Source organism: Nymphaea colorata, chromosome 12 (assembly GCF_008831285.2).
Source record: "Nymphaea colorata isolate Beijing-Zhang1983 chromosome 12, ASM883128v2, whole genome shotgun sequence".
NCBI classification, from domain to species: Eukaryota; Viridiplantae; Streptophyta; class Magnoliopsida; order Nymphaeales; family Nymphaeaceae; genus Nymphaea; species Nymphaea colorata.
The window spans coordinates 19,845,837-19,873,373 of NC_045149.1; the positions used below are offsets into that span (position 1 = coordinate 19,845,837).

Sequence of the window (27,537 nt, forward strand, 5' to 3'; positions counted from 1 at the left end):
TAGTTTGAGTTAACCTTTTTGCTTTATTTTTGCAGCATTATGATTTTATTATAGAAGAGTCATTGATCATGCATGAGTCATAATGAAGTTTGTAAAGGCCAAGCCAGAGAATGAATACGATGACGCCATTGTCATTGCTAGAAAGAACGTTGGTGCAAAGAAGAATCTGCTGTTCTTATTTCTTAGTAGCCTTTCTGCATTATTTCCTAATGCACTTGTTGGAAACTGGTGAAATTGCTGCTTCACAATATATACCTATGCTGGTTTCCTGCCAAGAATTATAGAAAATATTCCCTGATGAAAAGGAGGTCTGATCTTGCTTCCAGTTAGAAATCATATTTTCTTTGATCCAAGATCGACCTGTACTACTAAAAATTATACTCGTGACCTGTCATATAACGTTGACCCGGTAACTTTCCGTGTGGTTTTCTCCTTGAACTCTACGTCAATGTCGTTTTTTGTTCAATAATCAGTTCTAAGTCAATGTCGTTTTTTGCTTATACGGCTTGAGTTCATTTTTGTATTCGTCTTCTTTTGCTTAACGCGGTTTGACTTCTTTTTTTAACTGATAAATTGTTCTGAGGGGATTGACTTAGATTCAACCACATGGAAGGGATAGAGAGGCTGAATAAGAAACTTCGCCAAAGAGATGAAGAGATCAAACATTTGCATAAGATCTCATCATCTCTTACTAGAAAACATGGAGTTTGAGCACATCTGCATGCCATCTTATATCATTCTTTTATTTCAGACTGATTGCGGTCCACTTCTGAAAATTCTTGATGAAAAGAAACACAACCTTAACGAGCAATGCCATTGCATATTACAAATTCCAAAATATGCACTTGATCGATCGTCTTCACAACATTGTAAATTATAACAATCAGATTTCACAATAAAAAATCTGCAGAGTCCTCGCTGGAATACTTCCAACTCCAAATCATAAGCTGCACCTTCATTCCCATTTGAAACATCAGTATGGAGGGTAAGTTCCAGGGTACCCTGCATAAAACAAGAACAAATGCATATAAACAACCAATAGATTCATTCTATGATCTATTCTTGCTGTGCACAGTTGACAGAAGTACCTGGATATGGAGCCGGCGGGTATGTTGTTGGGGGATATGGTGGCGGCGGATAGACAGCAGGCTGGGAAGGATATGCAGGAGCATAGCTTGGCACTGGGGCCGGTGGTGGAGGATAGACCGGCGGATATACAGGTGGAGTTTGGCTTACGTAGCTAGAAATAGGAGGATAGCCGCTCGGCGGTGGCTGAGTGTAAGGATAAGCGCCCTGTGATTGCGGTGGTGCTAATGGCGCATACGACGGCACGTACATTGTCTGGTTCTTCTGATGCTTCTGCCAAACGAAGAAGATGACAACAATTAGACTGAAGTTAAAATACAACCGAAAGGTAGGAGCAATGGAACTGAGAGTGGAACAAGCGAACTCACATTTAGGTTCGGATAGTGCAGTATCAGGCTTACTTCCCCTGCATACCTGTTGCAGATAAACGCAGAGTCAACCTGGGGTTAAAGATGAGCAAGTTTGCAGGAAGCAGTCGGTGCTTACCTTCCATTTCTGCTCTGGATAGGCCACGACGAACCATCGTATCCTTCATTGAGGACCTTCTGCAACAGAATCCTGATGACGGCATAACATCAAGCGTTGAATTGATAACTGGAAGAATTAAAACGGGGCGGCGTGATGCAGGGCTCACCTTCCGCTACCAATATGATCGTCCATGGTTAACGTGTTGCTGTTCCAGACTTGGACGGTGACTTCCCGGAGACCCTCGATGAGGGTGAAGATGAACTTCTCCTGGAAGCTGGGGTTCTTGCCTCCATCTGCAGCAATCAATGAGGAAAGATCATGGCAGTGAGAAGAATTGTGACAACATATCTCGGTTTTGGTCTTTTCTTGTCGAAAGAAAAGATGGGTTGTCACGAGGGATGATCTTCTTCCTCACCTGTACATGTTCTGGTTCTGAACTTGCTGCTTCCGTATTCGAGGCAGACGTAGGGGTCTTGCCTGGATATCCACTCTGTATCCCTCAATTTGGTGCATCCAACAACTGCCCAACAGCAAACAAGGTAAAAGTAAAACCAAATCAACAAAAGCAGAGCCAGATATAACGTGATTTTGATTCGGTGAGGAAGACGGCATTGGAGGGCTCACCTGTTACTTCCAGCACCTGGCCTTGGATGCCGCAGATCGACATGGGGAGAGCGATCTGCAAGTCTGCAAAATGGGTACGGAGAATAGAAGGATTCAAGCGCGAGAGACGGATATGGCTGCTTTTCTATGGAAGAATCTATCAATAAGTTTCTGTGAGGATTCTCCTCTTCTCTGAAACCTTCCCTAAGAAATTGAAGAGAAACTCTCAAGTTCTTATTGCGAAGAAAGCAATTTCTTTCCCCGCTCTTTCAATTACAACTCACGAATTGAATCGATATTGGCACTATAAATAGGTAGAATTGCCTGCCCCACTCTCTGGGGTAAGCGCTTTGATTGGAATAATAAATTGCCAAAACGACTTGGATCAAGTCAGAGCTTCCCTCTCTAAGAAATGTGAACTCGAGATCCGTGGAATCCTTGTTTTTCTGCAGTAGATTAGTTTTGTTTTACTGGCAAAGATGAGAACATTGATCGTGTCCTCAAGCAGCCTTCTGCATTTCAGAACCAGAGTCGCAAACCTTTTGATGGAGGAAGCGAGCAACGAGGTTATGCGCTTGTGTTTGTTTGGAGCGGGTGAAACTTTTCCGGCAACTTTTCTCCGTTGAAAGTTTTCCCCCCACAACCGGATGAAATTTCAATCGTACACCACAATCTCCCATGAAGATGGGTAGTTTTTAGCTTGAATTATTTCACCAAGGGTACGACTTAGAGCTTAAATCTTATAAGAATTTGACAATTTTTTTTGAACTTTTTCCACTCTATACGCTGACGGAAGAGTACGAACTCAACGCTAGTGTCATCAAACAGATTATTCAAGTTCAATTGCAATTTGATTTAGAGGCCGATCCAAAAGTATCATGCTTTTATGCACTGCTTATTTTTTATTATTTTAATTTAATTATTGCTATTTTAAATATTTTTTTGCCAATCTACGACAGATTCAACTGTAATCGGCGGCCCTGCCGGTTGGATTCAACTTACTATTTTAATATGACTGTTTGATGGAGGTTAGTTGGTGGGATAAGGAGTCGCAGTTGGTTCCGCACCCAGGAAAAGGCCAGGTGCGCGCGTACTGTTTGTTAGGATAACTCAGAGTGTTTGACCGTTTCGTTTGATTCCCTTAATCTAAGGCAATAATACTTCACATCACATCAAAGTCAGATTTATTAGCCTTACAAAATTTGAATGCACGCACTTTGGCGTGACCCTTCCTTATGCCACCAAAGAAGCTCAACTACAACAAATTTAAAATATTACTAAATACATTTAAAAATGAAAAATTTATCTAAAAATAATAGGAAACATTAAAATTGACAAAAATATTAGTACATAAGATCCATTAATTCATTTTGGAATGAATTCTATTTCTCATAGTTGCTATTTTTTTGAACTGCAAACAATTAATATAAGATATTTTAATTGGAGAATGTCATTCTCTCCACTCAGGTCTTGAATCAACCCTAAACCTCGAGGAAAATGGCAAAAGATTTTGGCTTCTTTCAGGTATTTTCCGTTTGAAATCAATTCAATTTGAGTGGACCGATTTAAGCAGATTTCCACTACATTGGCACCATTTGCCCTCTCACCACAATGTATATATATATATATATATATATATATATATATATAGTCAGAACGCTAAGGATGACCAGCTTCTTTTTCTACTGAATTTCAGCTCTGGAAGGAATAATATTTGGTGAAATCAAAACTAAAATTTACCATGTTTGTTGGTGGCATGTCGTGGTTTGAGTAAAATTTCACAGCTTTTGCAAAGATTTCAAACACATCAAATTACACACCTCCATAGAATCTAAGAGGCCGTTTGATAACATGAATTGTTGATTTTTTTTTTTCATTTTAAAGTCAGAGCGCTGAAGCTTTGAAAGAAACTGTAGCTTTGCTACATTAAAAAGAAAAAAGAAAAAAAAAAAAGAGATGAGTTCACTTTCTATACTTTGATATCACCATTTATGGTTTGATTAAAGAATTGTTCTCCCCGGGACATGCTTTCGATTAATTAAATGTCATTGAACGACAAATTAATATAATCCCGTGGCCAGTCATTGACATTTTCAAACATAAACTTGAAGGATCAGCTGATGGGCACTTTCTTTTCCTACCTTGTTATATGGAAACATATTTTATTCAAGTAGCCACAATAAAATAGAGTTTTGTTTTCATTTTTCAGAAAAAGAGTTTTCAGAAAAACTGGTTTTCTGAAAACGCTGTTTCCACAAAGGATCGAAAAAACCACCCCCTCGGATTATTCACCCAAATCCATTTTTTTTCCTCCCTACCCAAACATACAAACAATGTTTTTCATTACGAAAACCATTTTTACAAAACCAGATTTTATGAAAAACAATTTTACAAAACCAGGTTCAAAAGCTACCGAAATCTTTTGTCTAATTTCCACGAACAGGTTTTCCATATCAACAAGATTTAATCTTAGTTGACTTCAATTATTAAGTAAGAAAAAAGAAAAGGTGTGAGTTGAGTTGCCAAGTCGCAGCTTCAATGGTAGACTCCAAAGCCAATGGTTAGCCGCAAACCCGTTAGTGAAGTCAGTCAAAGCTACAAAAAAATTATAAGTGGGCGCCAACAAAGAGACGTCTAATTTTTGCCTCAACTATATATATATATATATATGATCATGCAGAGAGTATTTCTGCCTCAACTTTGGTCATTCTTTGTCTCCATATGCACGTAATATTAAGCCTCAACGATATTGTTCTTCTTATCTTACAAGAACTGCGGTTGATCTAGACAACCCACAATCACCTTCAGGCTTGTAGTAGAGAAAAAAAAAGTATCATGCACAAGAAGAGGCGAGGAAGGGAAGAAGAGATACATGGATTAGCAGCCCATACTGAACCATCTCCTGTGTCTCCATTCATCACCGTCTATGGGCTTTGCCAGGAATTCTTTGAGCTGAACTGCGTTTCTCTCTCGACATGGCTTTTCTCCAAGCAAAACAAATAGCAAACACCACAAACAAATTAGTAACTTTGATTTGCGTCAAGGGGCTTAGCGTAGTTAGGTAGGTCAAAAACATATGAAAAGATAGGTCTTTGGCTCGATTTTCATAGGCATTATGTTCATGCATCTTAAGTGGTGTACTGCGGTACTTAATTTCAAGGGTGGACCTTCATGGGCCCTGGCCCAAGGTTGGGCGTCGGGCCGGGCCACCCCGACAGATAGGCCCGAGTCGGCCCGGCTCGGCCCGATAAGATAAAAAAATATATATATTTTTTAATTTTTTTGTTTTAATAATATTTTTTATCCTTAATAAATATATTTTATATTAAAAAATATTATTTTATAATTAAAAAATATTTTTTAAATTTAAATGGGCCGGCCCGGCCAGATACCCACCCTTACCCTGCCTTACTCCAATTTTTTTTTAAATTACATGTAAATTTTAAAAAATTTCACTTTTTTTATATAAAAAAATTTGAAAAAAAAAAAGATATTTTGGCGTTTATCAAAATTTAGAAACTTTAATTTGACCACCCACCTAAAAAAATTCTGGGTTTATCCTGCTTAAGTTGCACTACTACCATTGATGCTGATTTAGCTTAGGATCACGATGCACTGTGACTCTAGCAGCACGCATTTCATGCATGAGTTTCTTGAGAGATACTTAAAAATCTTTTAAAAAGCAGCAAAAAATTATATCAAAAGGCCTCCATTTGAAACTTTGTTCGTTTCTCAATTCTAGTGCAACTTATCTTTTTCAGATGCACGTATCCGAACTTTTGATCTCCTTTTTTAACTCAAAGGTCTCAAGTTCAGCCACTCAGTCAAGTCGATCGCTCGCCGGACACATTTCCGGCGTTATGAAAAATGGGGATTGGTAGAAAGTATTGGAGCTTACCTTAGGTTTAGGGTTACCTGTGCCTGTTTTGCGTTGGCCGGAGTTTTTCTTGGCTCTATAGGAGGGGCTGATGGCACAGGCAGTGTTTCTTCTCTCTTGGCCGAGTTCACGGGACGACCACCCTGACATGTGCACCGTTGAGGAGCTAGAAGACGAACTGCTTACTTCCATATCAACACTTAACTGCTTGGAAATCGAAGGCTTCTAATTAGTTGATCAACAGAAAGAACAAACAGAAATTAAAATAATGTCAATGGTAAAGATTACTTGATAGTCAATTGAAATATGCACTTTTAAAGGTTGGGCACTTACATCTCCGGGCACCAGCTAGTTGAGTTAAAAAAATGTGAAACAACATGTGGTTTTATTGTTGTATGTGTCTTAAAGTGGCGTTGCCACATATAGGCTGGTGTGGGCAGTTGCCCACACCAAATTTTCATTTTTTTTTTTCATTTTTACATTAAAATAGTTTAATATTTACTTTGTTAAAAATGTAAGTGTCCCTTCATATATGAAAACATGTAAATCAGTGTCTTTTCAAAAAAATTTTCTGGCTCCGCCACTGAAGACAAGGAGCGGGGTGCTGCAGGCTTCTTTTTCGAATAGTAGGTTGTTAACCTCTTGCTCGCTTGGCTCTTACTGTTAATGCCTATAGATGCAAATGGGTCGGACTCTGGGAAGCTTCGTCCATTGTAGATAACTTGATGTCTAATGCCTTTGGGCATAAACGGATCGGATTATGTGAAGCTAAACACAGGGCTTAGGTTGTTAACCTCTTGTTCACCCCCTAAATGCTAAGCTCTTACTATTTTAATTTGGATGTCTAATGCCTATGAACACAAATAGGTAGGACCTCAGGAAGCTAAATACATTGTAGATCCGATTATAATCTCATCCGACCCATTTGCGGCCCTACTAACACCACTACAATTCAAGACGTTCAGATCAAACTAAATACATAGCAAAACAGTTTCATGTAAGTTCTAGTAGAATCTAAAACAAGAAATTCTTAAACCCAATAATAGAGAAACCACAATTTGAAATGTTCATTGTCAGATTCAGAGCAGCTAAATACATAAAAATAAAAAATGAAGTTTCATATCAAATATGTTACTCATTAGTAGAACAAGAAACCTCAAGTCCAAAGTGGAAACCTTTGATTCCACCTCATCCTAATCAACCTCTCAGAATCCATTTCCCTCTGAAAAATGAAAGTTAAGATCAACCCGGGTGGGAAATGCATCATGTAAAAGGCAGTTCCCACTGCATGCATTAAGAAGCCAAACAATCCAAATTCGATTGCATATATAACTTTTAGTTTCATGTAAAGATTAATGATCTTCACTGTACCAAAAGTAATCAATCGCCGCGTCTTACCAGGACAACACGAAGGCTGCAAATCAGATGCAACAGGAGACACTTTTCTGCATTGCCAACTTCCCAAATAATCCTGGTTTTCTTTTTTAGATAAACTGTTCTCTTTCCTAACAGTAAATGAAGAATCTAATCAGGAAAGATGACTGCGTTGCGTTTCACCTGGAGCAGACGGTTCTCCAGCGAGGCGATGCGGTCCAACAGAGAGCCCTTCTGCTGCACCTCCTGAACCGCGGAAGACAGAGTCCTTTGGTGGTGCGCTCGAGAGCTCTGCGTCGAGCTTTCCCGCTCCCGCTCGCCTCTCGAGCCTCGCTGCTGCGTCTGCCTTTGCTTCTGCTTCTCTTCCAAACGTCTCATCTGAGCCAACACAAGATTCGTTTGATCAGAAGGCGGAAGGAGTATCCAAGAAAAACGAACAATGGGATATTGTTATTTTCGGATTTTGTTTTCTTACCAGATAATCGAGTCGTTCCAATCTTGGAATAATTGGAGTGAATGTCTTGAACCTCTCATCTTCCTCCCTCCCTTCACGTTTCTCGCCGTCGTTTGCCATTTTTGGTGGGGCGAATCCAGATGGGTAGGTTATTTGTGGGGTGAAACGGCCAGTCCCCTACTTATCCCGATATTCCCCGGCGGTGGGAGGTGCGATCTCCAGGGATATCTCATTTATCTGGATAAGCGGGCTTGTCAGGAGACCACTCCAGAGATTACAGCGTGAAAACTTCACAATCTTTTGAACCACACTGATCAAAGATTCACGAGTATAAAAAATTTCGAGAAACGAGGCGCCATGCACAGTTTTTCTTTCATAAAAACTGTTTTACGACGAGCATTAAAAATTTTGGAAATTACTAAAAGTTCGTGTTAGCTGTTAACACCTTGTGCCGATGCACGTCGGCATCTGCCATCACGGATTATTCATCTTTTTTTTGGACCTTAGCTTGATGAAGCATAGATATGCTTTTTGCCAAACTTTTTTGAACATTTAGGCCAAAAATATGTACGGGTGGGTGTAACTTCACGGGAACTCAAAATAGTTCAATCGTTCAAAAGAGATCTAGAAAAAGTAAATAACAATTGTAAAGTTTCAAAATAACAATATATGGAGCAGAAGCTAAGTGCATGACTTTAAGCATAAATTTACTAATCTAAGTAACCATGCCACTGAATTTACTAATCTCATAAGGACATTCCCCTGCTTGAAACCTCTAATATGTATAAGTGAATCTTGAAAAAAACAACCATAAGTTTAAGATTAAAAAAAAAAATCATGTTAGTAGAGATTGATGTTCTTAAGAATTCAATATAGTGCATCAAAATGGAGAAAATTTTTTAAGGTTGCTTAATGTTAATAGACTAAGAGTTGTGCTAAATGAGCTTAACAATGTAAATTGTAACGATTAAGCTCACTTCCATAATAGGCTTGGCCATTGGTTTGGTTGATCACAATTCACCCTCTAACAGCTTTGGTTCCAATGCAAAAAGATAAGAATTAGAACAACAAAGCATTTAGCAACTCTTTATAAGTCTTCAAAGATTCTTAGATACTAAACTACATTTTTTAATAGGTATTATTGCAATTCACCCCTCTTAAGATATATGTGTATTTGTATGTGTACGTGGAACCATAAGTCTGAGTATTAAACCAGTTATGATACCACTATAACAACACAACGTACTCTTACATCGAGCTCAAGTGCCTTGTTCGACGAATCCCAACCCACTTGTTAACAGCTTCAGTTCCAACCCCAAAAATTAGGAACACAACAATCAATTACTCAACAACCCTTTTGATAAGTTCTCAAAGATTTCTCATCATCTTAAATGTAAGACTAAACTTTGTAGTGATGAATATTACCAACGTAAAAGGAAAACTGTTGTTAACTACTAATCCTAATATTGTTAAGGTTAATATAATACTTGGAAGTATGAAATATTTTACCAATGGCATGTTAATGCTAAGAACATCTTCAAGAAGATATGTTATTTATTGGATTACATATTTCACATATACGTATACCATTTCATATGTTCAAATGTTTCAAAATTTGAAAGATCAACAAGGTTTCTCCCACTGGATTTTCCTGGCAATATTTGATGGCAGAAATTGTTGGCAAGAGAGAAGAGAATATCTTTCGAGAGATACAATTTTTGTAGATGGTTGAGATTTTCCTTCCCGAGGAAGAGATTCTTCAGCCAAACGTCACGTGCAACCGAGCCGTGTCACGTGCGACCCGCGGTGGGTGCACTCGTGTAGCCCGTGCCCATGCACGGGATGCTCGCCTTCAACACTGAAGGAGGTAATGCTCCAAGCGGACTTTGTCTTTCTGGATCTGATCTCCTCCACAATTTGGAACCGAGAAGAATCACTTGTTTGAATAATCTACGAGCACTTTCTTGCCGATTTTCTTCAGATTGAGGTCATCATGAATCGGATCTATCCAAATCAAAATCCAGAGAAAATGGACCTTTTAGTTTGATATCGGTCTTAAGATCTACCTGTCTGAGTTTTTTTTTTTTTGTTTCAGATTGAGGTCATTATGAATCGGATCCAAATCAAAATCCAGAGAAAATGGACCTTTTAGTTTGATATCGGTCTTAAGGTCTACCTGTCTGAGTTTTTTTTTTTTTTGTTGGGCAAATCTCTAAAATGCATGCCTTTTTCCTTTAATTGTTTTACTAAAACTTTCCCAAAATAATGCTCAAGTTTCGATGGAATAATAAAAACGCACCGTTATAGGTTTCATTTTTTTAATTAACATTCTAAGTTACATACAAAACGCGCACTAAAATTAAAGGAATTCAAACTCTTAAAAGTTCACATGCTGACTATCTTCTTCAAAAAAAGGTTAGGTAAGGAGAAAAAAATAACACCCAATTAAAGAATTGAGTTAGATTCAAATTTAGGAAGGAACATCTGATCAGACTTGGATTCAATTTTAAACAAATAACTAATCGGAATCAGATTCGGATTCAGTTTTAAGTATCCTATGTCTAATATCCATACATTTTTAAAACTTGGTACTTACTATTTGCATTCGGTTGTGTGTTTAAAAGTATAATTAAGATTCAGTTTTGAGTTTAACAGCCAGATTCGGATTGATCGGATTGTGAATTTAAGAGTCTGATTATGATAGTCTGAATTTGAATATGTGAACGTCTAATAAATTGGATATGATAAGATCGAATCCATCCATTGACATTTCTAAAAGAAAAAATAAGTAACTTTTTGGCAGGAAGTGAGAAAATTGAAGAACCGATGTTTATTAGCAGAGCAAGAACAGAGCAGGAACAACTACTTATTGAAGACAAGATGAAGAGAGAATCATCCAGATCGCTCTACCGGCAAGGCTTCTTCCTTGCCAAAAAAATAAGGGCAGCAGAGCACCGCCCCTCATCCCAGGCTGGACCTCGTCAACTCATAAGCAAGAAAGCATGCAGCATTCGCCGGAATGCTTCTCACCATGGCCGGTCCGAACCCTCTGTACAGGCCCTTCACCCCTTCAGACCTCAGGATCTTCTTGAAGGCATCCATGGAGCCAGAGTACTTAGGATTCTTGTAGTCGTCAACCTGAATCACGCTTTTGACAACATCTGTGGGATAAACTGCTAGCCAGAAGGAAGCGCCGCCCAGACCGCCGGCGAGCATCAGCGACCCCTGCCCGAGCTTGGACGTGTCCTTGCCGCCGGCGAGAGATTGCTTGAGCAGTTCGTACGTCCCGAACAGGACGGCGTTGCCGGGGACCTCCCTCGCCAAGGTCGGTACGAGCCCTTTGAAGAGACCCACCATGCCGCCTTCGGATCTCAGGACGTGCCGGGCGACGTCCATTGGGCCGCCATACTTGACGGCAGCCGAGCCTGCAGCCGAAGCCAAGGCACTCTGCGCCTGCAACCTGGATTTTACGGATTGGGAATCAGAAAATCCTGCGATGCTCTATCGAGATGCTCGAAAATAGGCACAGAAACATGAAGCTTGGGGAAAATGGTGACAGAGACTTGCCTGCATTTGATCAACTCAGTTGGGCATGCTAGAAATGAGACTGCAACTCCGGCACCCAGACCACAGATCATCTGCTGGCCGATGGTCAGTGGTGCGCCGGGCTCAGACCGGAGAAGGGACTCCATCTGACCCCTGACTGAGAAGAGAACTGCATTGAATGCGGCTACAGTAGCAAGAGGAACTCCCATGCCCTTGTACAGGCCTCTAGGCCCCTCTGCAGTCAGAGTCTTCTTGACGGCATCCATGGCACCGGCGTACTTGGGAGGTTGGCCTGGAAGAGGTGCCGGCTGGCTCTGGAGCTTCACCTTTACGGTGTCAAATGGGTGACCGACGATCAGCTGTGCAGCCCCTCCGATCGTCCCAGCAGTCAAGTCCTTGGCAACGTCCGCCATGGATGAATAAACGGGGTAACACGCACTATCTGATTCTCTGATGTGGGATCTGCAAGAACAGAAGCGTTTAACAAGAACAAGAGCTTATCATTCTTGAATCCTGAAGTTTATGACGGATCAGAAAACAAGCACCTCTCTAAGGTTAAATCTGAATTGCATGAGGAGGACAACATTGATGAATCCATCATTATCAGCAGAGTCAAATGCACTACTACTACGAAAAATTTATGATGCAGACGCTACGAATTGTTTGGAAGCTCCCTATCAACTAGAATGTAATGCATCAAAACTCGAAAGTTGTATTATCAAGATGAGTAGTTAGTACCTACAAACATCAAACTAAAGACGGAACTTTCATTAATGTACCAATCCAATCAACTACACTACCCCTCGAAACAAATTTTGGTGGTACTGGCACTCCCAAAACATCCAACAGCAATCTTTCCATTGCCTAGAACATCTTGTTCCCAAAAGTGCTTCAGAGTCTTAGGGAATATTTAAAGGGAGAAAAGACCTGCCTTTGCAACAACTCCATTCGAGCTGACCTGAGGGAGAGTGGCAGTTTAAGCTCCCCGTCAGTTTTTAACCAAAAAGTATAAATTGTAAAATCTTTCTCGAGTCCTCCGACTCACTTGAGATGTTAAAAAACTAGTTTAGATCATGACTGCTGGCTTTCTTGTGCTTAGCTGCAAGTTTTATTGGGCTTTTATTATTTTCAACCTTATATATATACATATATATGTACACCGAAAAGATAAAAAAAATCCTTAGGTTTCATGGTGCATACGCACTCACTCACGTCAGTCCACGTGCAGTGCATTTGGTATGCAACAGAGAAGACAATAATATGAACCATGACGATAAGGACAGTTGAGCATTTTCCGAACATAGCCTCATTTTTACTAAGTATCATGACTATGGTGAAGCTAACGATGGTCTAAGGTACCCAAAGCAGCGACGACTTGGATGGATCCTACGGGCACCAACCATCATCTGCACAAGTCTAAGCTGCTGCAGAAGTTCGCGTGGATTCGCTAGTTAGAGAGCTTCTTTGCCTTAGAAATACAAAAGGTAATAAGAAAACAGCGAACTCATCGATCAGAGTGAGTGAACTTCTTTTGAAACCTCCAGGTTCTTGTGAGGCGTGCGCCCTCACGTCCTTACTGGCCACTGGAGTCTTGGATCAATGGCGATTCTTGGATCGCCGGCCACAAACCGGTTGTGGCCGGAGTCCCGTTGCGGCTCTCACAAGCTTCACGGAACACGCAACCAATAATGCAACTCCGATCGAATCGAGTACCAAGTACGTTTCATCTCCGCTTGGTAGATCTTTTCTTCTCTCTTGAAAAAAGAATGGCGATTAGCTCAATGATTTTCACAGACACGAAGACTACTCGGAGAAACTAAAAGCTTGTTTATCTTACTATACTGAAATGATCTTTCTCAGTTAGCAGAATGTCGAATGGATCTTTGTGAAAAGAAATGACCGATCTGCTCGGCCACTTCTAAGGAAGTTTCCGTCACATAGACAAGTGAAGATTCGGACGAACTGGGGAGCAAAGGCGAGAAGCAATTTCCCTTCCTGCTCTCCGCCGCCATTTTGTAGTTTTGTTCTCACGGTGAAACCCGCTATTCTACCATCTATCTGGGCTCAAGATTCACCGCTTGCCCCAGCGTCTTGCGACGTGGATAAATCTTACCAGGAAGGAGAATGCTAGAGATGAGCGCCATCCCCAGAACGAAATGATCCTTCTTTTTCAAAGAAGACGCATAGATGACAGTAATGCCTCTGTGAAAAAAGAAAGAAGGAAGGAGTTGCTCTGCTCACCTTGGGAACTTGAAGTACAGGAGATTTGATCAATTCTCTGCCCCCTTTCCTGCCCTTGTCTTCAATAGTCACGATATCAATACCAAGAAGGTGTAGTTTTCCCCTTGCCCAGACCATAGATTTGAGAGAGCTTGGCTGTAGTATGTGGAAGCTCATGTCATTATATATTGTTGCCCTGCACTACTTCTGAAACGAATGTGACTAATAATGTGAGGCCTCTGTTCAGTGGAGCAGGAATGGGCAGGAGCCAAATTTCATTAATAGTCATCTTTTCCTTTTGAGGCCTACTTTTTGCACTTAATTGAAAGAATAGCGGTCACGTTGGTGTTGCTTCTTCTGCAAATGGAGACCTCAAGTTAGAAAAAAATGGCGGAAACTTTTCTGGTTTTAAGGTCCAAGAATGCATTGGTATCTAGTGAGGAGATAATGCACCATCAACTCAGCACAAAGACATACATTCAATTGAACTGGTGATGGGTTTCTGTCTACCCCACCAACCCCATTGGTTATGTTTTTTTTTTTTTTTAACTTAAAAAGCAATTTTCACTTCATTTTTTGTTAACATGAATTTGGTATATTCTCATTAAAACTTATATTATAAGAAGCAAAGTAGATTTGGGTATTAGCCAGACTCCACTGGAAAGGCAATTTGATTATTATAAAGTATTATAGCATTTCACTATCATAAGTTAAATGCCGTAATAAATGACATAGGTTCCCATGTTTCATCTTTTGTGGAAGTTTATTAAATTTGGAAAAGACATTTCAATCAATTATGCAAAAGTAATTCTCATCATTTCCCTTAAAAGACGAGTCTAGTATTTAGGTAATTTCAGGCCTTAACTCGCCCCTATGTTAGTTCTCTAAAATATAATTTGTGCCAGAAAGTGAGGAAAAATGGAAAACAGGAAGGAGCCTTCTTTGGAATAAAACAAAATGAGGGCCCTTGGGTAGAAATTTCTCTCAACTTTACCAACAGCCCCACCCCCAAAGGTGCTTCTGTCGCACCAATAGCAATTCAAATTGAAGTCATCCATCCAATGGGGACAAAGGATATATTATAATTGATTTAATTTTTTTTTTTCTCATTTTACAATACTTCATTTACAATTTTTCTCTTTTGATTATACGAAATTGGTGTGCGGTGATGTGCTTAAAATTCTTGTTCAATAGTTTCTTAATTTTTCTCTTCATATGTTATTGTTCTTTTGCGCCCCTAGAATACTTGAAATGGTCTCCTAACTTTTTATTATTTTTTGCCTCCGCATGTGCCTGAGATTCTTCTTTGGGAAGTTGTATGCACATTGAAACGTGTGCGACGTCTAAGAACCCTTCACAAGTCTGGCTTAGACTATGTCTTTTTCTCTTAAATCCGTCGAAGTGTCTTCTCCTCCATTTCCTCGATATACATTAGACTGTATCTGTGACAAGTTCTGTGGAGATTTCTGGTTCTTTGGCCCGAGTAGAGCCTTCAGAATTCTTGTTATAAGTTAACTTACTGCTGCTTTTTGATTCATCATTAGACAGATCGTCTTTTGAATCACCAGCATAAAAATGACTGCTGCTTTTTTATTCATCATTAGACAGATCGTCTTTTGAATCACCAGCATAAAAATTACTGCTGCTTTTTTATTCATCATTAGACAGATCGTCTTTTGAATCACCAGCATAAAAGAGAGCGGAGCCTTCAGAATTCTTTATTATAAGTTAACTTCTTGCTGATTTTCGATTCATCATTAGAGAGATTGTCTTTCGAATCACCAGCATAAAAGAGAGGGAAGCCTTCAGAATTCTTGTTATAAGTTAACTTACTGATGTTTTTTTTTATTCATCATTAGACAAATCGTCTTTTGAATCTGTTGGAGTGAAGGCAGCTGGAGTGAAGGCAGCGGATCGTTGTCTTATTCTTCTCAGCAGCGTCACCACCGGATGCTCTAGGATGAGTCTTCAGTTCTGATGGCAGAGGTGACAGAGATAGAAGAGGAAGTAGGAACTGATAGAATTTTTTGGGGTTTCCTTTTAAGGGGCTCTTCTCATGTAATCTTCTTGCAAAATCAAACCAAAACACCAAATGTTGCTGGATATAAATAGCCAGTTTCTTAGGCAGCAGCGGTTAGCGTGAAAGATTTTCAAGAATAGATTGAGATAAATATGAACTTTATGTCAAGAGAACTTTTTAAGTAAATCTGTTGCAGTTAATAGATACCCGGATAGGGCTCAATGGCCACTATCCAACACAACCACCAACATAAAAGAGAGCGGAGCCTTCAGACTTCTTGTTATAAGCTAACTTGCTGCTGTTTTTCGATTCGTCATATCGTCTTTTGAATCACCAGCATAAAAAAAAGAGCAGAGCCTTCAGAATTCTTGTTATAAGTTAACTCGCTACTGTTTTTTTTATTCATCATTAGACAGATCGTCTTTTGAATCACCAGCATAAAAGTGTGATCGACTGGGGGGGGGGTTTCATTTCTACGTAGATTACTGGTTCTCTTTGCCTTCTGATCTTGTATGTGAGGACAAAGTACACATATTTTATGCTTCTCTTTGAATGAATGATGTCATTAAGCTAATGATGAGGACGATATGACCATTGATGAAAGGGACGCTTCTATGCTATGCAAGCAGGGTGGCCGTGAGCCCACCCAGATTTTGACAAATAGCATGTTGCCTGCTATATATATGTATATTTTAGTTTTGATTTGGCATCTATAAAAATTTGGAAAACTGTATCAGGCTGAATTAAGCGATAAAAAAGCCATAGTTGTCCGATGCATATTTTCGGGCCTTATCTATTTTGTTTTTACCTTTACTTTTTCGCTTTAATTTTTTAAATTTGAGAATATCTGATAGAAGCCAACTCATGCTGACGCGAACGGAACGGAACGGACCAGTTGAGTTGAGGTACACGTACACGAAGCATGGCTTGAAGCACAAACCCGTCCCACCTGTCCCGGGGGGGTCGCTCGTGTCAAGGACAAGCGCGTTCCCATCCTCGTTTCGGACTGTACTGGCGAAGTCAGCAAAGATGGGCGACCCCCACCTTTGCTGGCGTTTGCCTTTTGTCGTCCTCCATTTCTGTAGTGTCGGTCCTTCTAGAGGGACTCGCTCTGGTCTTAAACGGCTGGCAGAACCAATGTTCCGCCTGACCCTTTTCAAAAAGACGAAATTGTCCTTATCTTTTCTTTGCTTTCATTAATCAGATTTTCCAAATGGAACAATTTCTAAATACTTCACCAATTTATTTTAAAAAGCGAGGTAGAGACCGTGCGTGCTACATGAATTTATTTTAATCATTAAAACATATTTATAAAACACTTACATATTATTTCGTTTATCAAACAGACCCAAGACATGAACAAGGTGTTCACATATATTAATAACACTTAACATTAACAATATTAGCATATTGTTTTATTTATCTCTAAAATCATGTTGTGGACAAACCCATTCATACTGGTATTCGCCAACCGTTTTCTTTTTTTTTTCTTTTTTCTTTTTTTTAAAGCGAACCATATATTGAATTTAATTTCTATATCTACTACTGCCTATAATTGTGTCCAATGCAGCTTATGTTTGGGGCGCTGGATATCCAAACCCAAAAGATGATCAGACAGAAGACCCGTATCCAAATTCATTGGACCCGGATCAAAGACAGGCTCGCGATTTGGATAAAGGTTAGAACCTAATTTGGTAATTTCTCTTAAAATGGAGGGTGAAGGGAAGGGCAAATGGGTCCTTTGGCTCTTCACCCTGACGTGACTACAAATTAGCGGCCGTCTCTTCCCCTTCAACTCTCCCACCATTTTTTCCTTCGTTCAACTCATATATAATCTTTCTTCTCCTTCTTCTTCTCCGTTGATGAACGTTTCAGAAAGCAATTCTTTCTTCTCTCTTGTTCTTCAGCTCTCTCTGTGAAGGGAAGGAAATGGAGAAGCCCGTGGAAGGGGAGGCGGTGAGCGAGAGCAGGGAAGGATGCGAGACGACGGTGATCCGGTCGCCGGTGCACTCGACTTTCCATACGATGACGGCGGTGGTGCTGTGGCTGGGAACCATCCACCTCAACCTCGTCGTCCTCGGGCTCGCCTTCCTCTTCTCCTCCTCCTCTACCATGATTCTCTTGTACGTAATAGGCATAGTTTTCTTCTTCTTTCTCCTTTGGTGGTCCAAACGTCCACGTTTCTCTGATGGTCGTCTGCTTTGTGCTTTTTCACTTTTCAGGTTGATTGGTTTAATGGTGCTGCTGGCGGTCGGTCCGGTGGACGAAGAAAGCAGACTCGGGAAGGCCATTGTGAGGTACGCAACTACTTCTTTTCTTAGTTAGTTTCGTTCTTCATTTTATGAATCACGGAATCAATGCCTTCGGGTTCTATACTTTGATCGGTTGGGTCGTCTGCATGTTTCTGCCTGTAATCCTCTTCCTCTCTTCCCTTCCTTTCTCCTGCTTCTTCTGTTTCCTTTTCTTTTATTCAAATCAGATGTTGTTGACTATTTTTTATCCTTTTAATTTCTACTTCGCGGCTTACCAAGATTGACCACCTCTTTTTTCTCTCTGGCTTTCCTTTGATGGAGCCGTTTTCGATTTATTTTGAGAGGAATGAGAATGTAACGATTTCTTCGGATTGGCCCCACGTCTCCTTTTTACGTGCCTGGAATTGTTCCCTGATGCCAGTCAATCGGTCCTCTCTCCCTTTGATATATATATATATATATATATATATATATATATATATATATATGCGATGTGACTCCGAAAGCGAATGTTTACAGGAATTTGTTAGCAGTTGGGCCGGCGTTAAGCATTGCGGAGCCCACAGTATTGAAGTCTTACCTCATATATGGCGGAGCGGCTGGCCGCCCATTTCGTTCTATCTCAGTGGGCGGAGCCGCCCGCTAGTCCAGCTGCAAACCAGACGTACTTGACCGATCCTCATGAATGGTGACAGCTGCCCTTCTAGATTGTTCATGTCACAAAGGCACAACCTACCGAGGAAGCGAGCTCGTACCCCGGAGCTCATGTGAGATAATCAAGGATTACAATTCTGTGTGTATATATATATATATATATATATATATATATATATATATATATATATATATATATATATATATATATATATATATATATATATATATATATATATATATATATATATATATATATATATATATATATCTTCCAAACCCTTGTTCTACGCTTTGATTAAAATCATTTACATTATTATATATATATATATATATATATATATATATATATCTTCCAAACCCTTGTTCTAGGCTTTGATTAGAATCATTTACATTATTATATATATATATATATATATATATATATATATATATATATATATATATATATATATATATATATATATATATATATATATATATATATATATATATATATATAATCTTCCAAACCCTTGTTCTAGGCTTTGATTAAATGGTAGTTACAAGGTAGAATGGTTGGACCTATTTAGATATATATGAAGACGCACATACACACGCATATACAGATTCACAACAATTAGTTTGGTACATTTACCATAAACCATGGATGAAGGTAGAATTGTTGGTTTAGATGGGCCATGATCATGTCATTTATATGGTATGATTTATTTTATGCGGTCTGACTTGATTGAAAGGAAGAAACAATTAAAAGTTTTGGAATGGGTGCGAACTCAGTTAAGCGAATCTCTCTGCCAAATTCGTGTATCGAAAGATGTCGAACGGTTTAAGGTCGTTGTGCTCATTGTGAAATTCTTTTGGTGCTTAATGTTCTTTGAACAAGTGTCGGTAACTTTAGGTAACAAAAAAGTTAGAATGTAAGTAAAGAATTTGAACCTCTAGTCTGCATCTTGTCAGTAGAATTTTAATTTGGAGAAGAGAATTTGAATGCTGTTCTTTTGTATCATAAAGTTTGAATTCATTAAAGTTCCTCCCTCTCCTTTTCTAGGTATATATGCGAACACGGTTTGGGGTATTTCCCTGTGACTGTTCACATTGAGGACATCAAGGCCTTTCACTCAAACCAAGCATATGGTATCCACTTTTTCTTTTGTTCTCTCTCCTTTTGCTTTGAGGCTCATCTACTGTTATTCCTACTAAAATTCGTCTGTATATTAATCTTGAAGAAATTTGTGTACTGGAACATAAAAACAAATAAGATTATGCAAATCTGATGTGGGTGTTCATCAAAGCACAGAAAGGTGTGTGTGTTATGTTCTCCATGAGTCTTCTCAATCCTGAAAACTGAAATGGGTTGCAATATTTTGGAACTAGAAAAATGAAACAGAAACTAGATTTACCAGATAAATGCATTCTATAGGACTTCCAACTTGCTGAAAAGCTGTCCTTTCTCATGCATTTACTAAATTAGTTCCTTGAGAACACTGAATTATGGGTTCTTCCTAATGACTTTGTCCAGAAGATTAAAGACATTCTTTGAAGTTCAGAAAGAAAACTGAGTTATAAATACAGTTGTAGCCATTGCTGGGGAACAGAACTAAGATTGTAAACAGGACAAGTAGTTAATCATGTTACTGTTCTCAAGGATAGTGGGAATACACATATAATTAAGTTGGTGATATGCATTTTCTTCCTTTAATTTTTTTCAGTTCTCGCTGTTGAGCCACACTCAGTTTTCCCAATTAGCTGCCTCCCTCTCTTGAACATCACAGGGACCATGCCTTGGTCAAAGACAAAGGCCCTTGCAAGTAACGCGGTAAGCCCTTCTGCCCAGAATATTTTAACCTGTTTAGCATTCATCTCTAATGTCTGCCTGCTTATTGCAAATTTACAACATTGTTCTTGTCATTTTACTTTATGATGTGTGTATCTGTGTCTCTCTCTCTCTAATTTCATTTTACACTGATTGTAAACTGTTTATCAGTTTGGTTGATAGTTTATAGCATATTACATGTAAATTTACTCTTTAAAGAAGTGAGCGGCTATTGAATACTTTGACTTCATAAAATAAGTTTGCCACGTTCGGTACCACAATCAGTTGGTCAAACAAGTTATAATCACTTTACATAATTTTCATATTTACTTAAAATTTTATGGAATGTAAATACTGCCAAAATACAAGCACTTGTGGTGCATCAATCTTTGAACAGTTCGTTAAAATGATCACGTCGCTCACAATTACACAAATATAAATCAATTTTCAAGTAAGTTAGACGGTTGTCAACTTCTTTAGTTGGCTTTTCTAATTGTGCTCATATTTCATACATTATATATATATATATATATATATATATATATATATATATATATATATATATATATATATATATATATATATAATATATATATATATATATATATATATATATACACACACACACACACATAATGAATTTTATTGCATCTCATTATGTTTTATTACTCTCAGGTATTCTATACTCCCTTTCTCCGGCAATTGGGAACATGGCAAGGTCTTATCCCTGTTACAAAGAATAATTTTGTTAAACACTTGGAAGCAGGGTACAGTTGCATCGTAATCCCAGGAGGCGTGCGAGAGATAATGTACATGAACCCTGCTCATGAGGTCGGTAGTTACTGCTCACCCCTTGCTGTAGCAAGTTCTCCCATGAAGATATGCATCTAAAGTTTGATTTACATCTGATTTTCTCAGGTTGCTTTTCTGAAATCCAGACAGGGATTCGTAAGAGTTGCCATTGAAACGGGAAGACCTTTAGTTCCCGTCTTTTCTTTCGGTCAGGTCTGAAAAACAACCCAATTGAATCCTTTCAAAGACTGGTTCGTCTTCCATTTTCTATCAACTTGACAAGGAGTTCTTGTTGTTTCTCTGAGTTGATTCCGTGATTTATCCACAGACTAATGTGTACCGTTGGTGGAAGCCGGAAGGGAAGTTATATGTTCGCATTGCAAGGGCAATCAGATTCGCACCATTACTGTTTTGGGGAGCCTTTGGGTACTAATCTGTTTATCTTTGCTAGTTCATGAATAATGCATACGCTGTGAAGCATCATCGTTCAGGTTTCCAAAAGATGGACAACTTTTTATCAAGCTGAAGTTTTTGTTGTATGGAAGTGATTTTCGGTTCAATGGATTTGCACTTTTTGGTTGCTAAATGAGGCCCGAAACATATTTATGCAGATCTCCAATTCCCTATCGTCGACCGATGCATGTTGTCGTGGGGAGACCAATTGAAGTGAAGCAGAACCTCACACCCTCCGTTGAAGAGGTCAGTTCTATAACTTCTATTTCCCGCTTAGTGTAGTCACGTAAATGGAATCGATAAGTAGGCTAACTTCTAGAATTCTTGTAAACTTTGACTTGTTTTTTTTTTAATCTCTTTTACTTTATATATATATATATATATATATATATATATATATATATATATATATATATATATATATATATATATATATATGTGTGTGTGTGTGTGTGTGTGTGTGTAAAGAGAGAGAGTGATATAAATGGAATGGAATCAATACATAGGCTGAATTCTAGAATTCCTGTAAACTTTGGCTTCTGTTTTTTTATCTTACATTATATATATATATAGAGAGAGAGAGCCGATAAATTGGGAATGTATATCAAAATTGAGGAACAAGACGTCTCCTAGATACAAAAATTGGAGACAAGAAGTCTCATAGTTATAGTAACAAACCGCAAGACAAAAGCAAAAGAGGAGAGAGAGAGAGAGAAGTTGCAAGAGAGTCAAAGTCGGCATCGCGGCCTCCTGTGTTGATCATATTTTCGCATACATGTCTTTTGTCTTTATAGGTTGCGGAAGTGCATGCCCGCTTCATTACAGATCTGGAGCAATTATTCCACAGGCATAAAGCAGCAGCTGGGCATGCGGATGCCGACCTGAAGATCGTCTGATTTTCGCTTTTCTTGTACTTAAATGATGCAATGTGGAGATTGGTGGCGGCAAATGCCTTCAGATCTTAAATCTCTCTCTCTCTCTCTCTCTCACACACACACACACACACACACATATATTTGTTTTATTTTAGTGAATAAAAGATGAGTGTCTCGGTTTTGTATAGCGCTTATATCATCACTAAAGAGTTCTCTGGTTTGACATGTTCCAAGAATGTAAGGTTTATCCGTCTGATCAGAGTGAAAATTTTGAGACTTGCATGAAAGTTTCCTTAACCTTCCACTGGAAAGTAAGCCGGTATTGCTGAACTCTAGCATAGACATATAATAAAATGGAATCTCAAACAACAAAAACAGTGGCCCACAAGTAGTTAAAATGGATAACTTTATTTTTATATGAGGTATAGCATAGCTAGTCAAACTGGTGGGTTCATGAAAGTCCACTCATATTTTTATGGTTGGCAATCTTATATATTGTGAATGGTGGATGTGCAACCCTCTCCACCCAAATCTTAAAGCAGTCTTATACAAGGGCAGAGAAAATGAAGAGGGGCTTCAGCCTCTTCAAAGTATCCATCAAAAATTAACCGCGAGTTATCCTAGTACTTAATTGTTGACATTGGTCCTTGATGTCCTTAACAGGTCTAACGTGGCCTATTGATCAGAACATCGCATTCTTGAAATAGATCTTCAACACTTGTTTAAAAAACGTCATATTGTTGTTTCAGAAAACATTATTTCACTATGAATATGATTCCTTCACCAGTCAATCATTTAACGTAATGTTGCACCAGTAACATAAATTATGGAAACATGTGTTTCGAAAACACAAAGACTGTTCTTCTTTTCATCAAATGCACTCTAGCGAATTTACCAAGGCATAGAAAGGACAAACCGATTTTTCTCGGTACGAAAGAGAGATGGTTTTTTTATGAGATTATATTCAACCACAAAACGGAGCCATCCGGGCAAATTAATCACCCTTTAATGATTTTAAGTTTGGCTGCCTTAGCCAGGTAGCGGACTTACTAGAGTGTCAAATTAATTTTAATGAATTTAACAAAACTTAAAATCAGGCTGTTGCGTTAGAGCTACATTTAATTCCAAGAAAACCGTAAAAGAATTCCAATCAAACCTGTTTGGATCCAAAGTCGAGACCATTTGGTTCCATCAAACCCCCAAAACCAAAAGGCACAGAAATCAGGTTGGTTCGACAGACGGGATTCAAGTCAACATCCAAAACCGATGCTCTAGGCCATCTTTTACCGAAACCCAACCAAGTAAACTATGAAAGTAGACACTTCATATCGAAATACCGTCACACGCCGTCGGTCCAGCATCTACTCGGCTCAAAGGATCATGTCAAAGGAAAGGTGCGGATAATTTCTTCGGCTGAATAATTTGACAAAGTAGGGTGCCACATAATAGTATATAATATTTAAGACAAAGTTGGTCAATCCTCCTTAGGCCAGAAAGGTGAAAAGAGTCGCGCCAATCCCCGACGCATATGACGACGTTAGTCCACCTCAATCTCAGCCCAACATCCCACCAGAAACAAGGCACAAAACTAAACACAAAATGTCAAATATTACAAGACCAACAAGTTACAAAGGCAAAAATTCGAGTTCGAAGAATCTGAAAATTACAAAACCACAGCATTTACAACGCACCGGAGATGTACGTGGAAAATATATTCTGAAATACGATGGCCTGGAGAACGAAGACTTCTTGGAACTGGCTAGGCTTGAATCTGCCCTCTTCGCACCAAGAGACACCTGATGCGCTAGAGACACCTAGATCTGAACGTTAGCCTTGTTCCCCACAAGGATCAGGGACATTTCAAGCCCACGGCTGAAAGCTTGATTGAAGAGAACGCGGGACTGTATCGTTGAAACAAATGGGAACCATGACACAAATGCAATTGGAGCAAATATACACATCCCCATTGCGGCATCGTAGAATCTAGCGATCTCGCGAACCGAGTCCCACACACCGAGCCTTCTGACAAATCCCTTCCACGTAATTGCAAGCTGTTTGAAGTAAACCATTAGTTGAAGTAAACTTCCACCTATACATGCATGCTGCACAATCTCAATGGTGAACTAAATTACTGAAAATACAAATAATGGCTTACACATAAGAAGGCCCAGCCTGTAGGAATGAACGCTAGCAAGCTCGCAAACAAGTCAGTAACAGACAAGGAAGTGAAAACAACTGCAAGCACTATGCCTGTAATGAGTGCAATAAAAGTTGCGCCCTGAATTGTCCGCATTCCTAACTGGAAATATGCCGACTTTTTTGGGCTAATGGTGAAGACCTACAAACCCAGAATGCCAAAAACGAAAGTCAAAAATCAAACCTAAAGTTAAGCAACTACTTGCTCAAATGAGACTGGTAACGGACAAACCTGGAATACTATGACAAAACCAAGAAGCGCAAGCCATGAGATTGCATAGACCTGCAAGAGATGAAATACAACGTCAATAGTGTGGAATTAGCCATAAAAAGAGAACCGACGGATCGGGAGGGGTTCTTAACCCAGGAACAGCATCAAACACATGCACAAGAAGTTTCTGAAACAAATTGTGAGAATTGTCATTAATGATAATAGTTATGGAAAAAAGAGATGTCAAAACAAAAATAATAATGACGTAAGAATGATAATAGAGTAATAAACTAAAAATATCATACCATCAGGTTCATTAATCAGATCGTTAAGCATACCTGAATTTACAATACTAGTACAAGGTAAGCCAGACAAGGAAGAAATAGATAGTATTCAATCAACACAAGTATGTCACTTTCAAGCACATATATAGGACAAGGAGCAAAAGCATATGCAAGGAAGTGTCAGCCTTTATCTCCAAAACAGCCTCCACCAGCAGTGAAGAAAACAAACAGATGGAGTAAAGGTTGACATGTCATACCCAGATTGATGTACTTGATCCAGACGCTTGAAGATGATACACAACACCATACTGGAAGATGAAGAACCTCAAAGTCAAGATAGTTTCGACAATACGTCCACTTAGTCTCTGTATGTGTGCCTGAAAAAACATTAAAATAAAATGAAAAAATTACATCCAGAACATCATTTAAGGTTCTAAAAAGTAACAAGAACTAGTCTGAAACAGTCATTTGACTCCTAGGCCTTAGCATGTGCAAAAGCAAAAAAACATTAGTGACCATTAGAAAAAGTTCAATTAGGCTTGAGCAGTGTTCCCTCATAGGCATGCTTCAACTTTCATCCACAGTTTTTGCAAAAACATAAACAAATACTAAGACCAAAATGGTGACAGACAAGCGATGCTATAATGTTACTCAAAAAGATGGAGTCTCATTTCACAAGAAAGTGCTCCCAAGTGGGAAGGCGTGCATCAAGGAATTCGTTTCCAAATAGCAACTACAAGGCTTCCAAATATAAAATTTTCAAAATGATAACCACTCATCTGGTGATTTTTCCATTGTTGTATCAGCGCATATGTGATATGTCAATGAGCCACGCTCCTCATGAGAAAATTTTGGTGAAAAAGTATCTAGACTTGGACATCATGAAGACAAACAGTAAATATTGCTGCTTCTGCTGTTGTACATGTTGCTGCTTACATGCTTATGCATAGGACACTTGGACACAAATATATATATATACATATATACATACATGCATACACTTATGCACAGAAGATAACTGAACCACACATTATTAGTACATCCTTTTATACTCAAGATATTTTCTCCTTAATATTCAGTGTAATATGGACATCAGCAGCTTCACATCTAATCCTTTGTGGAAAAAATTTCTAACTTAAAAGAGTTTTTTAGAGTAACCCTTGTATCGTTTTATATCCTGAAAAGGGCTAATAATTTCTCCTAACTCAGAGTTGATTTTCTGACAGGTCTCCTGCACACATACACATAATACACACACATGTTGCTTACGCTAGAACTTAAGCATTTAGCAATTTCTGAAGCTTATGTGGACCATGGCTAGTGGCTACAATTAATAATATCACAGCAACACCAGGACAGACAAGGATTTTTCTAACAACGGCAATCATGAACCATGCTTATAGCCAACCTGTTCTTCATCCCACCAAGATTCCCAGCTGTTTTCTCCTTTAACACCAACACCACCCTTGTAGAGAAGCCAACTTGTCCAATCATCAAAGTCCTCCACAGTCCTGTAGACTCCATATAGTAACTATCATTGTCTATGCAAATAGCTAGAATGGATGTGCTATTTAAGGATGAACTACGAGAACAAGAAGGTGCAAATGCCACATGCAGAAGCTTTCCCAAACATGAAACAGACAATCGCATCAATATATATGCATTTTTATTGTCAAACTTTAATAAATACATGTGTTTTTTTCCCAAAGTTTAATAACTAATAACATTTAAAACCTCGACTTGAAATTGGCACATACTTTTGCCACTCAAACCCAGATGGATTAAATATATAGGGAGCAAAGAGCCATGATATGACAAGAAACCAACTGCTGATTGTCAGAAGAATGTAGGAGACAGCTCCTCCCTTGGTATAACCATATGCAAGATAGATGACCAGAAGAAGGGCAACTTCAAATCTGCAAGGAACATGGAACATTATTATTATTTACTTAAACATTTTCATCTTAATTTTCAGCTCAATGGAAGAATGAATCCAATCCACTGCATTAACAAAAAATAAAAGCATCCAAAAATTGGAACACTAACGCTTTAACAAAATGACTGCGAGAGTAAAGTCGGTAATTCTCAGCAAACTTTATGTGGCGGACAACAAAGCCTCTTCCAGTTGCTCGGTACTGTCAGTGAGATTTGATTTACATTAAGCTCGCCAGTGTGGAAGTATTTGTGGCAAAGGAAGATGAAGTGACATTTTGGAAAGAAAGCATACTTTTGCACCTCCATGGAGGATTGTTCGGCCAAAGTAATGAGTTCTCGTCCCAAGAGAGAAAGTAAAAAAAACTGAACAAAACTGGAGCTGCATGCTAATAAAACTAAGAAATGCCTGCACAGGAGAACAAAC

General features: G+C 38.8%; 5 protein-coding genes across 8 annotated transcripts in view; 1 reads left to right on the forward strand and 4 right to left on the reverse strand.

Annotated features, from left to right (window-relative positions):
- Positions 1 to 734: 734 nt before the first annotated feature.
- On the reverse strand, positions 735 to 2,636 carry LOC116266149 (elicitor-responsive protein 3-like). The gene is made up of 7 exons (XM_031647254.2): positions 2,179 to 2,636; positions 1,970 to 2,074; positions 1,721 to 1,847; positions 1,573 to 1,644; positions 1,455 to 1,500; positions 1,089 to 1,359; positions 735 to 1,002 (listed from the first exon to the last, which is right to left on the reverse strand). Exons 1-7 carry the CDS (start codon positions 2,219 to 2,221, stop codon positions 974 to 976), a joined length of 693 nt encoding a protein of 230 aa, XP_031503114.1. The 5' UTR covers positions 2,222 to 2,636; the 3' UTR covers positions 735 to 973.
- A 2,174-nt stretch (positions 2,637 to 4,810) lies between these two features.
- LOC116266222 (uncharacterized) lies at positions 4,811 to 8,224 on the reverse strand. Of its 2 annotated transcripts, none has more exons than XM_031647346.2 (4): positions 7,884 to 8,224; positions 7,592 to 7,786; positions 6,056 to 6,238; positions 4,811 to 5,136 (listed from the first exon to the last, which is right to left on the reverse strand). In XM_031647346.2, the coding sequence occupies exons 1-4, from the start codon at positions 7,980 to 7,982 to the stop codon at positions 5,035 to 5,037; spliced, it is 579 nt and encodes a 192-aa protein (XP_031503206.1). In that variant the 5' UTR covers positions 7,983 to 8,224; the 3' UTR covers positions 4,811 to 5,034. The 2 variants fall into 2 exon arrangements, with proteins under 2 accessions (XP_031503206.1, XP_031503207.1); XM_031647347.2 differs by having other exon boundaries at positions 4,811 to 5,141.
- Positions 8,225 to 10,677: 2,453 nt separating this feature from the next.
- On the reverse strand, positions 10,678 to 13,962 carry LOC116266001 (mitochondrial carnitine/acylcarnitine carrier-like protein). 2 transcript variants are annotated; one of them, XM_031647037.2, is made up of 3 exons: positions 13,650 to 13,962; positions 11,430 to 11,870; positions 10,678 to 11,322 (listed from the first exon to the last, which is right to left on the reverse strand). In XM_031647037.2, the coding sequence occupies exons 2-3, from the start codon at positions 11,819 to 11,821 to the stop codon at positions 10,824 to 10,826; spliced, it is 891 nt and encodes a 296-aa protein (XP_031502897.1). In that variant the 5' UTR covers positions 11,822 to 11,870; positions 13,650 to 13,962; the 3' UTR covers positions 10,678 to 10,823. The 2 variants fall into 2 exon arrangements, with proteins under 2 accessions (XP_031502897.1, XP_031502898.1); XM_031647038.2 differs by lacking the exon at positions 13,650 to 13,962 and adding an exon at positions 12,147 to 12,375.
- A 3,497-nt stretch (positions 13,963 to 17,459) lies between these two features.
- LOC116265726 (diacylglycerol O-acyltransferase 2-like) lies at positions 17,460 to 22,672 on the forward strand. Its single transcript, XM_031646551.2, has 9 exons — positions 17,460 to 17,771; positions 17,871 to 17,945; positions 19,603 to 19,688; positions 20,264 to 20,370; positions 21,043 to 21,198; positions 21,286 to 21,372; positions 21,488 to 21,585; positions 21,771 to 21,858; positions 22,407 to 22,672. The coding sequence occupies exons 1-9, from the start codon at positions 17,578 to 17,580 to the stop codon at positions 22,506 to 22,508; spliced, it is 993 nt and encodes a 330-aa protein (XP_031502411.1). The 5' UTR covers positions 17,460 to 17,577; the 3' UTR covers positions 22,509 to 22,672.
- A 1,404-nt stretch (positions 22,673 to 24,076) lies between these two features.
- LOC116265725 (callose synthase 10) overlaps positions 24,077 to 27,537 on the reverse strand; it is a 37,622-nt gene continuing 34,161 nt past the window's right edge. For both annotated transcript variants that reach the window (XM_031646550.2, XM_050080913.1), the window contains 8 exons: positions 27,406 to 27,519; positions 27,225 to 27,313; positions 26,936 to 27,094; positions 26,587 to 26,689; positions 25,436 to 25,555; positions 24,916 to 24,966; positions 24,643 to 24,825; positions 24,077 to 24,538 (listed from right to left, as the gene is read on the reverse strand). In XM_031646550.2, the coding sequence (XP_031502410.1) occupies positions 24,302 to 24,538; positions 24,643 to 24,825; positions 24,916 to 24,966; positions 25,436 to 25,555; positions 26,587 to 26,689; positions 26,936 to 27,094; positions 27,225 to 27,313; positions 27,406 to 27,519 (1,056 nt within the window). In that variant the 3' untranslated portion in view covers positions 24,077 to 24,301. The remainder of the gene's footprint in view (positions 24,539 to 24,642; positions 24,826 to 24,915; positions 24,967 to 25,435; positions 25,556 to 26,586; positions 26,690 to 26,935; positions 27,095 to 27,224; positions 27,314 to 27,405; positions 27,520 to 27,537) is intronic.